The following is a 13,305-nucleotide window of genomic DNA, read 5'->3' as shown; positions in this document are numbered from 1 at the left end:
TCTTTCATCTTATACTATTTAATTTATCAATAATATTTTAATGTTTAAGTTTATCAACAATATTTTGAATTATCAAGTATTTTCTTGCTTTATTATATTCTTTAGATTAATTCAAACTATAAAAACGCTCACGCTATTTTTATCCCCCTTTTTTCTAAATTATTTTCTTAGTATGATATTTAATTTAATTCTTTATTTAGTTTTTACTTCAATAACAGAAAAAAAGTGCTTATGATCATACTTTATAGTACTTCATCAAAATCACGTGGTATTTTATTATTGAAACTTCTAACAATGGTTATTTTTGGTGAAATTTTGTCAGTTTGAAAAAAAAATTATTTTAATTGTATAAGATAAATTTTGCAAGTTATGAATGCACTGAATTTTGTTTACCTTATAAGTTAAGCTAAAAAATAATCAATATATTTAAGTGTAAAGCCAGAAATAATGGAGTCTCATTTAAGTGTAAAGTAAACCAAAATTAACTCATTTTTTCCTTCCTTAACAACAAATTATTTTTAATGTAGCATTTAATGAGGAGATCATATGGGTCAGTGCTTTTAACAATTCAAAACTAAATTATTATTTCCTTACATAATAACCCAAACGTGAAGAATTTTACAACCAAATTAAAGTGATATCTAGTCAAAGACAAATCCAATAACCATGTAAATTAAATTTGATCAAATCTAATTTATCTCATTCCTAACTAAATTTGTTTAAAATTTATTTAGATTTTGTTGAAAGTACCAAGTGACATTTTCTCAATATGCCATTTGGCTTAAGTCTAGGGGTGTCAATGAATATTTAAAAACCAATTAAATTGACCGAACCGTACCGTACCGTATCGAACCGATTTTTAGATTTCTTTTAATAAAACCGTAGATTTTTATATAAATATATAACCGTACCGATAATTAGAGTATGTTTTTATTTTATAAAAATAAACCGAAAAAAATACCGAACCGTAATAAATTTACAATGTGAAAAATATATTTATATATTACGTTTAAAAATTATAAAGCATTAAAAAAATTTCGGGACCTTGGAATTATGAAATAGTTACAAGCCAACAAGTAATTAAACTTAAAATCCTAATTTCCAAATCTATTATGCTACTCCTATTAAAACTAAATTATTTCCAACATATTCACTAGCAAAACACAAGGTATTGTAGCGATTATGAGTAGAAAACTACAATGTATTGAATATGTTTCCTCTCGTATTATTTAGATTTATCTTTTTGAATATTTAATCTTCTATAGACTTTATTCTTGAGACCCATCTTGGTTAATATCTTTCCACTCGTGTGATTTATATTTTTGTATTTACTTAGTTTCTTTTACGCTAATGTAGAATAATTGATGAATCTATACTCTAGCCATCTTTTATATTTTCTTAATTTATCACCTTTTAAACTGTAAAAATATCTAGAGAGTTTTAGTAAGTCGTATAAAAGTACGTATGTTATTGCATTCTACTTCTAATAATGATTTTTACATGGCATTTAAAAAAAATTATCGAATATTTACCGAACCGTACCGATACCGAAAAGAAACCGATATGATTGAGACGGTTTCGAAAAGTCTAATTTTAGTTATACATAATAGAATAACCAAAAAATTGGTATGATACAAATATTATAAAATAACCGACCGAACCGAACTATTGACACCCCTAGGCTTAAACTCATGATTCACTACCTTATTTTAATATAATATAGATATAGATATAGATTTACAAACTAACATTCCTTTTCAAATATTTCCATTTTTTAAAAATATTTGTCCTTTTAAAATATTCTATTCTTATACCAAATTCAAACGCCATATCCAATACCTTTCTTCATCTCCACTTTCCCACCCCAACCCCAACCCCTACCCAAAACACCCCACCCTTCTCCTCCTATACAAATAATCCAACACAGTATAGGCTGTTAATAACCAATTAAAAAGGGAGAAGGAGGGGTAAATTAGTCATTTCTTATGGGTTCGCCGGAGTCGACACCAACAGATTTATCAACGAGTCGGAACACGGCGGCGACGTCGTCGGCGAGATCGTCGGTGATAGATTCAATAATGGGATGTACAGGGGTAACGATACATAAGGAGGATTTGAGAAAACGGATTACGATGCCGGAGTATTTAAGGGTAGCGATGAGAGAAGCGATTCAGAACAAGGACGTTGATTCCGTGAAGCGGCATTTTGATATGACTCACGCCGACGGGGCTGAGATTCCGAAGCCGTGTGAATCGCCGTTGGTTGTGTTTATTAATGCTAAAAGTGGTGGGAGACATGGACCGGAGCTTAAAGCTCGGTTGCAGGATCTCATGGGTGAAGAACAGGTAACCTTTTTTGCATTGCGCACGCGCGTGTAATTTTTTTCTTTTGGTGTGTGTGTGTGTGGATTTGAGTGTTACATGTGGGAAAAGGAAATATTTTGGTGGATTTTTGGATTGTTGCGATGCAGATTTTTATATTTGTACGTGGGCTACCTTTTTCAATTTATTACGTACTACTTTAACTTTTTAGTAGAACTTTTATATCAATTCTGGATATTTATTGCGCAGCTATGTTGGTTGGAGTTATTTCAGCTAGGCATGTATAAAGAAGTGATCAATAGATTAGTACCAATGGCAGCTCTACAACTAGCGGTTCAACCGAACCAAGTATTTTGACATGGATCATAGATATATACGTGAAAAACAACAACATTTCAACAAATATTAGAGTTTGAACTCTTCACTTAAAAATATAGCGAGTATAGTGTTAAGAACTTTAAAGGTTGAAACCATTAAGCTAAAATGTTGGATCCGGCTATTATAACGACATGAGAGATGAGAAGTTGAGAAGAGAAAAACTAGCAAATAATCACTCAAAAGTTGCAGATTACAGAAGAGGAGGACTAATATTTCTAAGAATTATGGTTCTAAATCTGTTTGTGATACTAAAATGGTAACTTTCCAGCATTATTGTTTATGATCTCATCAACTAGGAGAAATCAGTTTTGGTGTATTGGTTTATTCAATTTTAAACGTAGAGAAGGATAGGGTTCGATTCTCACAACCTTTATCTTTTCTTTCCAACAAAAGAGGCTTAAAAAATGCACAAAAGACATATGCAGTGAGATTCGGACAAATGACCTCCATTATGCAAATTGGCGCTCACGACCATCAGACCACACAACCCATCACGTCAAGAGGTGTCATTTGATTTATATTTATCTATTTAGTACATCGTTTCTATGTGTATATGTAAAATTTTCCGATGAAGCGGTGTTGCAGACTTAGTCTAACATGCGTCCGCCCCTCTCTTACACGTGTGACATTGATGCAACAACATAAACAACAATAACTACACTTCAATCTCTAACAAGTCATATAGCCCGTTTGGCCAAGCTGCAAAAATCAGCTTATTTTGAGAAGTACTTTTTTTCAAAAGTGCTTTTCTCAAAAGTACTTTTGGTGGGAAGCAGTTTGTGTTTGACTAACCAGTTTGAAAAACACTTCTGAACAACAATTAGTGTTTGGCCAAGCTTTAAAAACTGCTTCTAAGTGTATTTTTCTCAAAAGTGCTTCTCAAAAAATGCTTTTGGAGAGAAGCTACTTTTTCTGCTTCTCCAAAACTGCTTCTGCTTCTCCTCAAAAGCACTTATTTTCCTTCCAAAAGCTTGGCCAAACACCTCAATTTTTGGCCAAAAGTACTTTTAGCAAAAAAAAGCACTTTTGGCCAAAAAGAAGCTTGGCCAAACAGGCTAATAGTCTGCTATAGGAATGCTCACTAATCACGTTCCTTCCTTTAAGTTCATCTCAGGCCTACGCTATACAAAATAAAAATTACTCACTATGGCCCAATTTGTGTGTCATACTATCCTATTTTGTTTGTTCCAAAAAAATATTATACTTATTTAAAAACAATTTAACTTCAAATTTCGTATTTTATCCTTAATGAAATGATTTATAGCCACACAAATGTCTATGGCTTATTTTAGACCACAAGTTTCAAAAGTATTCATTTCTTTCTTAAACTATCGCTACATGAATTGGGATAGAGGAAGCACTAAAAGTTCTCTATATATTATTGCTCTTGCATAAAAATCTCTAATAGGGCGAAAAAACTCCTAGAGGGCAGAAGACTTAAAATAAATGTACTAACATAAGTTAAATATATTTCTAACTAATTGGTATTGCCTATAGATCTTTTTCTCCTATTATGCTTTATCTTTTGCGAAGACTGTATGGATTTCAAGGAATTGTACGTCTTTCGAAAAAGCTTCCTTTCATGTGATTCTTGCTGTACCTTTTCTAATCTTGTGTGATTGCACATCCGCTTTATCTTTCCTGAGCCGAGGATCTACAACCTCTCTTCTTTCTTAAAGGTAGGGGTAAGGTCTGCGTACACACCCCTCCTCAGATCCTACTTGTGGGATTACATTGGGTTCTAGTTGTTGTTGTTGTTGTGACTGCACATCCATCTTTGCATCTGCGTCTCTGGGAGACTCATCTTGTGGATGTGTTGGACTTTAATGGCACAACATTTACTTTATATAACATTGCTGGTCTTATAACCTTTGTAGGAAACTTAGCGTTCTCTTTGGTGGGCATCCTTCTGTTGCATAACACTTTAGACGCACTTCTCCATTTCCATCATCCAATTTTGATTCCATGTGTAACATTTTCATCTATCATTTCATTCTCCTGGAGTAATGAGCATAGATATCTCCATGTGACATTGATGCATGTAAGAAAAATGAAAAATCTACTTAATATAGTGGAAAGGATCATTGGCAACATCAGACCTAAAAGAAAACTAGGAGTGATGTTTTTTTCTGTCCATCTGTTCCTCTACTTACCAAGAACATAATCTGTGGTCGGATTATGTGCCGCTGGAAGTGAGAGGAATTTCTTACATTTAAGATGTTAGAAATAATACAGGTACTTCTTCCTGAATATTGTTCGTCTATGCTCTGGTTGCTTATTGTCTAAACTTTGAGCTTTGTGGTTTCTGATGGGGCTCTTATGTTCTGATATTCCTTGGGAGGGGGAATGTAGCTGGTTGTGTTGTAAGGTTGTTCCTATGAAAACATCTAGTTGGATGATTAAATAGTGTAATATCTTTATTAAATAGTCATTCTTTCACAAATGGCATTGATTTTCTTTTCTTTTGATCTTCTTTCTGTCTTTGCGTTAAACTGTGCCAGGTTTTTGACCTTTCAGCTGTGAAGCCGCATGAATTCGTTCAATATGGATTGAGTTGCCTGGAGAAGTTTGCTGCTCTTGGTGACACCTGTGCAAAAGAGACTCGTGAAAAGATAAGGGTCGTGGTATGCATGCTATTCAACATAATTATGGCCCCTTTTTGCTTCTTAAACACGGCATATTCTCCCAGTGCATTTTTTTCTGGCATTTGAGATTAACTGTTGCACAAAGGACAATGTAGTCAAGGAGCTATGTGTGTAATTTTCTGGTTTTGCAGGCAGCAGGAGGTGACGGTACTGTTGGGTGGGTACTTGGCTGCCTTGGAGAGCTCAAGAAACAAGATCGGGAGCCAGTTCCACCATCTGGCATAATTCCACTTGGTACAGGAAATGACTTGTCGAGGAGTTTTGGTTGGGTAAGCTCCTATTGGTATCTTTCTTCCAACTTGCTTGATCAGTTCTTTCTTTCTCTTCTTTTGACTAGTTTTTCTGAAATTTGTGGGGCTTCTCTTTTCAGGGCGGTTCATTTCCTTTTAACTGGAAGGCAGCCACGAAAAGAATTCTTGACAGGGTTGCCAATGGTCCTATCTGCCGTCTAGATAGGTGAATATTTTAATTTTATCCATAGTTCTTAATAAACCCTTTTCTAATTCCATGGTCTCAATCTCCTAAAATTATAAATGTGATGTGCAATTTGCTTTCAAAAGTATATATATAGTTTAAATTTCACCTTCTATTTTTCATTATGTTTCTATTTGAAATTTGAAACCTGTTTTTTTTTTAAATCGTGATACACCTAAAACATGAGTAAGGCTCATATTTCTTTGTATTATTGTTGGAAAATGTTTTAATTAATTTTTCATAGTGTGTCAGTAGTAAAATCAACGTGTCTAATGAAGATTTTTAGTAAAACAGAACACGCGTTTATATCATTTCATGCAGTTGCAAGAAGTGTTTACTTTAGGATGGATATAAGAGATTTAGTTGTCATTTCTTCTTTCTTGTCTTCTACCTTAATTATTTGAACATCATTTGTACTCTTAGCAACTTTATCAAACAGCAGCTTTCATTTGCAGCTGGAATCTTGTAATATCAATGCCAGCTGGGGAAGCTTTGGAGACACCTTATTCTTTAAAACCTTCGGAGTGTGCATCTCTTGATCAGGTGATTGATTTATCCATTATTTTGAAACTCATTCTGGTGTCTCGAATGGACATGCATTGGTGGTCTTGGTCCTAATCTGTCATTATCGTCCTTAATAGTATAGTAATCTGGAGTAAAACCTATTTCCTAATTTCGTTTGTCTCTGGTAATTTCTCAGTACATGTTTTTTCCTTCATAAAGTTTATTACGTCCGGTCAGATGTATACTTCTTGTAGCTCGTTATCATATGTTGTTGATCTTTTAGCATGAGCACCCTATCCACAGTGCTAAAAAGTACTTTGCTTAATCTTCTTCCATGCCAACTGCTCTCAGCTTATTATTGGCGAAATAGCATGCAGCTGCTGCCTGTCGAATCCAATGACCATCTCACCAACTAGAAAACTGATACTAGAGCATCTACAATCTAAGCATGTGTTTGTTGAGCCATAAAGATCACTCTGCTATTTGTAGCATGCTAGATGACTCCAGAAGCATCTACAGTGCATGTCTTTTCCCCAGTTGACAGAATGGGAGTTGGTCAATGAGTCATTCCTCGCCACTTTTGGTCATCAGTGTGCTAAACTACCAACTTCATGGTTAATATACTACTCGAGGCCCAAAAGTGCCTGTGAGATTTGCAATTTGGCGTAGCCAATTTGCAGTTTAAAGAAATCAATGTGCTGTAGATTTGTTAATATATACTTATGCTTCTCTAAATGAAAGTCATTTATTGTTTGTTCGGTGCTAATTCATAGGGTCCCAAGGAAATCAATTCATGGAGACTTGTTAATATATACTTATGTTCTCTTGATTAAAGTCATTCATTGTTCGTACAGTGCTATTTCATTGGTCCTAGTAAATTAGTTATGCTTCAAGGATATGGTTACTAAACGTTTCTTGGGAATTTAGCATCTAAGTATCACTTGGATGGTTTTCATTCTAAATGTAATATTACAGCAATTCCTATATACTTTTGCTTATGTGATTAGTGTTTTGGTACAGTTAGATGCTCAACTAGAACGAGCATCTCCATATATTGGTTTAGTACATGCATCTTCTTTTTTTCTGTTAACTTGCAAGTTGCAAGGTATCATATGTTTGTTTGTTTCGTTCCTTGTTTTGATTGAATGGATATGCCAAAGGTTCATTCTGTCAATGAACTGCCTTAAGGATAAACCTCCATCTTTAAAATTTTTTTTTTACTTTAAACTGAGTCATGATGAACATATTTAATTTTCTAGCTGTTTCTACTAATTCATCTACGATGTTGGTTGTGCAGGAATTGGAAGTTGATGGTCAATTACCAGAGAAGTCGTCCTACTATCAAGGAGTATTTTACAATTACTTTAGCATAGGTGTGCAACAGTAACTTGGTCTAACTAGAGCATCAAAGTACTTTCAACACCATGATTTATTACTTTATTTACATTTATTTGCTGCTATCTGGCAAGACATGTAACTGGTCTATATAGATCAGTGTCTTTGATTTTATTAGAAAAATATAAAATTCTTTTAGATTTGTATGAATACTAGAAAATCCACAATCAATTCTGGCAAAACCACTTCTTTTCGTGTATCTTGTGATCTATCTTGATTAAATCTTATAGCTTAAGCTGATGTTACTATTCTTAGTTGGCAGTGCCTCTACAAATACATATACTCCCTCCACCAGCACTTGGTCTTCCAGTGTCAATATTTGGAGTTGCTAAAATCAGAAAAAATAGTTTCTATCACCACCATTGTACCACCACTTTTGCTAGTTTTGAGAACAACAGTTTTTGTTTGGAGTTATTGAAACTATAATTACTGCTGCTACTAAAGTGATAGGGCCAGATGCTAGATAAGTTGGCACTCTTTCCTATACATCCCAAAAATCTGTATACAGGGAAATGATGCCAAACCGATTGGGATATGGGGAAAATTATTTTAACCACAAAAAATGGCTCTTGGTGTCTAACACCAACTTACCTTGCCTTGAGAAGAAAAGACATTGTTTAGACAATGTAATAAAATCAAAGTTATCAACAAAGAAAATTGCCTGTTTGCTTACTCAGTGTCATACTTTTACTTTTATTTTTGTTTAACATTATGTGATAAACAAGCAGCTGTGACAATTTATCTTTACCACTAATATTGCAGGAATGGATGCGCAAGTTGCCTATGGTTTTCACCATCTACGCAATGAAAAGCCATACCTTGCTCAAGGTCCTCTTTCAAACAAGGTTGACGCTCTCGTTCTTGATCATAAACTTGATCATGTTTTTGTAGTTTTAATTTTAAAAAGTTTCTTGATCTTTTATTTTCTTAAATTCAACTTGATAAAGCATACATACTTCTCAAAATGAAGAAATGTGATACCAGCAACACCTCTAACAAGGAAAGGGACATATGTCTGAAGTGAAGCAAACTTCAGTCCCAGATGTGTAACATTTGGTGAACACTAAAAGGGTCTCTGCATTAACAGAATAAAGTTTCTCCAAAGACACATAAAACTTTGCAAGCCATATATTGATTGAACTATAATTCAAGTAATAGGATCTCAAATCTTTCCACTTAAATCTAGGTGATCAATTTGCACAAGATGGTTTTCTAATGTGGAGTCTAGAAATTGGGAAAAAGACCAAAGTTTTGGTAACACATGCCTGTCCTGACACATGTTTAATTGTGCTTTTTAAATGGAACAATGCATTTAATTTGGATTGTATTGCATTTTTCCTCTAGGAGCTTTGCTTCCAGGTTATTTTGTTTTTAGTCTTTTCATTTTTATTTTGTAAAAGAATTATACAAAATATCTGAATATCACAACTGGATATTCCATTATTCACTCACGCATCGAGTATGTTTTATTTTTAAAATTTTATAGCTCATCAGTTCCTGAAAACATCTGGGATATCTAATTGAAGATAGAGCTTACTGTTCTGTTTTAGTTCCCACTAATAGTTCTTATGAAATACTATTGTAACTAGCATGGATGATTATCCTGATTTTCTTTTGTGTTTTTTTTTGTCTTTAAGGAATTGAGTATGGCTTTTCTTAATGGAGAGACTCACCAGAATACCTATTAACTCAAGAATCTTACATGATTAGAAATTGAAGCTTCTCCTGTTGAAGGAAGACCAGTGAAAAGTTTGATCTCTCATTTTTTAAGATCAGTACTCAGTTTCTTCTGCCTGGGTTACTTTTCATTGGAGATTTCAAATTCTTCAGTTTCTCTTGAAAGATTTTAGGGAATTTGTGTAACTACTACTGAAAATTACATAATATATCCTATGATAGGGTTCTGAACTTTGTAGTATGCGATAATCTAGCGAAAGTTATGTAAGACTCTTGTTCTATGCATATGATGGCTAGCAGTTTTATAGTCAGTATTGCTTGTCAGATGATTTTGTTGTTCTTACTGCAGCATAAGTTTGCCATCCTTTGATGTTTTATAGCCACTACTTGTCTTTTAAACTTCTGTTATAAAGACACATACAAATATGAAGTGTATACTAATCGTTGTTTTAACTTTTCATAAGTACAGTATATTTAATTTCATGGGGTACATGGTTTAGATTCTAACAAGAATATTTACTGCAGTTGATTTACTCAGGATATAGTTGCAAGCAAGGCTGGTTCTTTGCACCTTGTAGCAGCGATCCTGGCTTAAGGTTAAACTGTCTCACTCAATTATCCAGTCATATCCCGGATGCCATAACTGTTTCTTTTTTCCTTGTGTTCCTACATGCATAATCATACAATTTGCTTCCGTCTTACTTGTCTAGTTCATCATTGATTGGGGTAAGAACAAATTAGAGATATAAACCATTTTTTTAATCTATCAGTAAGGCCCTGCTTGGTGACATTTGTAGCCTGGACTATTAGTCCTAGCCTTAAAAAAGATATCTTTCTTTTTGCACTTCAGATCAAAAGTGTTGCTTGTCATGCTTGCCTATCATAATTTGCATACATATTCTTATATTCTTAGGCATGGAAGGTAGCAAGTGCGGACAGATCTGATAGGATATTACCATAAGAGATCAAATCTCAAGACCACAAATGTCCTGGTAGATTGGTTTATCACGTGTTGTTTGCTCCTTATTTGTAGTATTTTAAAGCTACAAATCTCAAGAGATCAAATCTCAAGACCACAAATGTCCTGGTAGATTGGTTTATCACGTGTTGTTTGCTCCTTATTTGTAGTATTCTAAAGCTAACAGTTCTATTGGCCAAAGTCATGCATAAGAAAACCGCATCCATGTACTTTTTAACAACTCAATAACAAAATGTAGTTTCTCTTGAAGATTTGTGTCTTTAATTAAATATAGAGCTAGTTGTCTTGCATTATACTTGATTAGAAATTTAACTCTCCACTTGAATTACTTGCTCCATATGAATACTATTGTAGATAGCTATATTATAAGCGGTACTTCGTATATGATGTTTGCCTGCTTCCTCTTTTTTCGATACACAATGGCTTTAGATTATGGCGTCTTACCTTCCAAGCTTTCTTGGGAACGATTCTACTGGCTTTTGGTGTTGTGGGATTAGCTCATTTAAGAAATGTTTTTTGGAAAGATCTTTTTTCCCGCTTATTATTGTTGCTGTTTCCATTTTAAAGCATATGTTGGGTTTTTAATCTAAGTTTGCTGAAGCATATATCTGATCTCCTGAAGAATTTTTTTTGGGATGCAGGGGATTAAATAACATTCTGCGGTTATATGTCAAGAAGGTCAATAGCTCAAAGTGGGAGCAAGTCCCTATCCCTTCAAGGTTGACATTCATCCTGTGGTATCTGTTAGAGCAATGTACTAAAGTATCCATCGCATGATGTAGAATCTCTTGGATTCCTTACTTTTTCGCGGAATATTTTGACAAATATAGTCATCATTTTTTCTTTTTGATCACCGTGGTTTCCAGGCCAGCTTGCGCACCTCACTAATTCCACTAGGTACCTGCCACCTCCCACCAATCCAGATACCAGGTAACTCTGTCCACCAATGGACAGATAGGAGGAAATCACCTAGTGGTTTTGCCTCCACTAGAATTTCAACCTGATACCGTGGTTCTCACCCACTTTGTTGATCACTAGGCTACACCTTTGGGTTCTACAAATATAGTCATCACACTGAAACATCATGCTGATGATAGTGCTTCTTATGAGTTGTTACATATTCGAAGTTTTATGGTTATACATGCCTTTTACTTGACCTTACATTACTTCATGTTGCAGTGTTCGGTCTATAGTCACTTTGAATCTTCCCAGCTATGGCAGTGGAAGGAATCCATGGGGGAATTTGAAGCCAGAGTATTTGGAGAAGGTATTTTTTATATTAGACACAGCGAATGGTGACTTTGCTACTAATAGTGATGCACTTCCATTTTGCATTTGTCCTTTTTCTTTTAGGACTATGTCTGTAGAGGGCTGTAAGAACCTCAATTGACTTAAATCAGACCCCTGGAAGTCAAATAGACATGTTTGGGCAGTTGTGATCATGATTAAGCAGAATATGTAGATGTTTCTTTATATTGGATAGTGAACTTTACAGCTTCTTTAAGAAACACTTAAGTTAGTCTTTGCTAAACCAATGATCTTAGGACTTTCGTCTGAAAATTCGTGTAGAACAAGTTGATATTTCCTTTCATTTTATCAACCAACTTCGTTTTTTGGTCACCTTCCGCTCAAAGTACTGAATATGATATAATTGCATACTTTAAAAAAAAAACAATTGAGCTGTGTCTTTTAGGTACTGAATTTTCTAAATTTCCATGCTAAGGAAATTGAGCTCAACGAGAGCCGAAGTCCTCAAGTGCTAATTTTGAAATAAGCGAAGGCATTATCTACTGCAACATTTTTTGGACAATAATATTGATTTCTTTTCACTTGCTTTTGAAATTTCAGAGGGGTTTTGTTGAAGCCCATGCAGATGATGGATATGTTGAAATATTTGGCCTGAAACATGGGTGGCATGCTTCTATGGTTATGGTTGAACTCATCTCCGCCAAACATATTGCCCAGGTATCACACTGCAATCCATTTAGATATGCTCTGGTCGCTGGTCGGAGTTGTTTGACATTATTGATTCGGGTTTAATTTAAAGTATCTGTTTCTATTCACTAGGCTTCAGCAATTAGGTTTGAATTGAGAGGTGGCGAATGGAAAGAAGCGTATATGCAGATGGATGGTGAACCATGGAAACAACCTATGAGCAAGGAATTTTCATCCTTTATTGAAATCAAGAGAGTACCCTTTCAGTCTGTCATGATCCACGGGGAGTAGCATTACACAGTTTGTTTTTTGCCTCTTTTATTTTCTTGTTGTAGATAGTTTCTGTAGTTTTTCTCTCCGTAAATTCATGTAAATTATTATTTTTTTAGCTCCCAGAGCTTCTGATCTAACCAATATATACTCCCTATGTTGTGCGGACTCTCCAAAATGATGTTGCGCCTATTCGGATCCTTAAAAAATGCACTACTTTTGGAGGATCCGATACACACCCGGCGATATTTTTGGAGAGTTCGAGTAACATAGTATACATACTCCTAAGGTCAGGCAATTGTATCAAATCTGGGCTCTGTAATTCATGAGGTATTTACCAAACATGTTAACATTGTAAGTTTTATTCATGATTTGGTTTTGTGAGAAATAGTTGAAAATTGAGGCAGCTTGAAGGTTTCCATGTTGAGTTGAATCAAATGATAGTATAATGGCGAAAGAAACTGCTAGGGGTTTTGCTATGGCAAGTAATGATCCCTTCTTCCCCCGCCCTCCCCTCCCCCCCCACACACACACACACTTTTTTTTTTTTTTTTTTTTTTTTTAAACTTTTATGTCGTGAAATTTACCGATTGGCAATGTGTTTATGTGTGGAGTAATGGGTCATACATTGACGATGAAAATTTAATGGCATTCTAAACTATTCACGCATAGTTAAGTTACTTCAACGTGACAAACAAATTGTAACTTTACTTTTAGTGTGTAACGT

The 13,305-nt window shown here is 34.6% G+C and overlaps 1 protein-coding gene across 1 annotated transcript; it reads left to right on the top strand.

The window, feature by feature from the left end:
• Positions 1-1,825: 1,825 nt before the first annotated feature.
• On the top strand, positions 1,826-12,997 carry LOC104213815 (diacylglycerol kinase 7-like). The gene is made up of 12 exons (XM_009763361.2): positions 1,826-2,345; positions 5,201-5,323; positions 5,476-5,613; positions 5,715-5,800; positions 6,274-6,361; positions 7,620-7,695; positions 8,480-8,562; positions 9,920-9,990; positions 11,015-11,092; positions 11,553-11,640; positions 12,222-12,338; positions 12,441-12,997. Exons 1-12 carry the CDS (start codon positions 1,986-1,988, stop codon positions 12,597-12,599), a joined length of 1,467 nt encoding a protein of 488 aa, XP_009761663.1. The 5' UTR covers positions 1,826-1,985; the 3' UTR covers positions 12,600-12,997.
• Positions 12,998-13,305: the final 308 nt, after the last annotated feature.

The sequence above is a fragment of the Nicotiana sylvestris genome, chromosome 11, assembly GCF_000393655.2.
Source record: "Nicotiana sylvestris chromosome 11, ASM39365v2, whole genome shotgun sequence".
In the NCBI taxonomy this organism is placed as follows: Eukaryota; Viridiplantae; Streptophyta; class Magnoliopsida; order Solanales; family Solanaceae; genus Nicotiana; species Nicotiana sylvestris.
The sequence above is the reverse complement of the archived record's forward strand: the minus strand, read 5'-3'. Positions and strand labels throughout refer to the sequence as shown.

Coding starts and splice junctions, on each gene's coding strand:
- LOC104213815 (XM_009763361.2), top strand. CDS start 1,986: ATGGGTTCGCCGGAGTCGACACCAACAGATTTATCAACGAGTCGGAAC. Junction 5,614..5,714: donor TGTCGAGGAGTTTTGGTTGG/GTAAGCTCCTAT, acceptor TTCTCTTTTCAG/GGCGGTTCATTTCCTTTTAA. Junction 12,339..12,440: donor CCGCCAAACATATTGCCCAG/GTATCACACTGC, acceptor TCTATTCACTAG/GCTTCAGCAATTAGGTTTGA.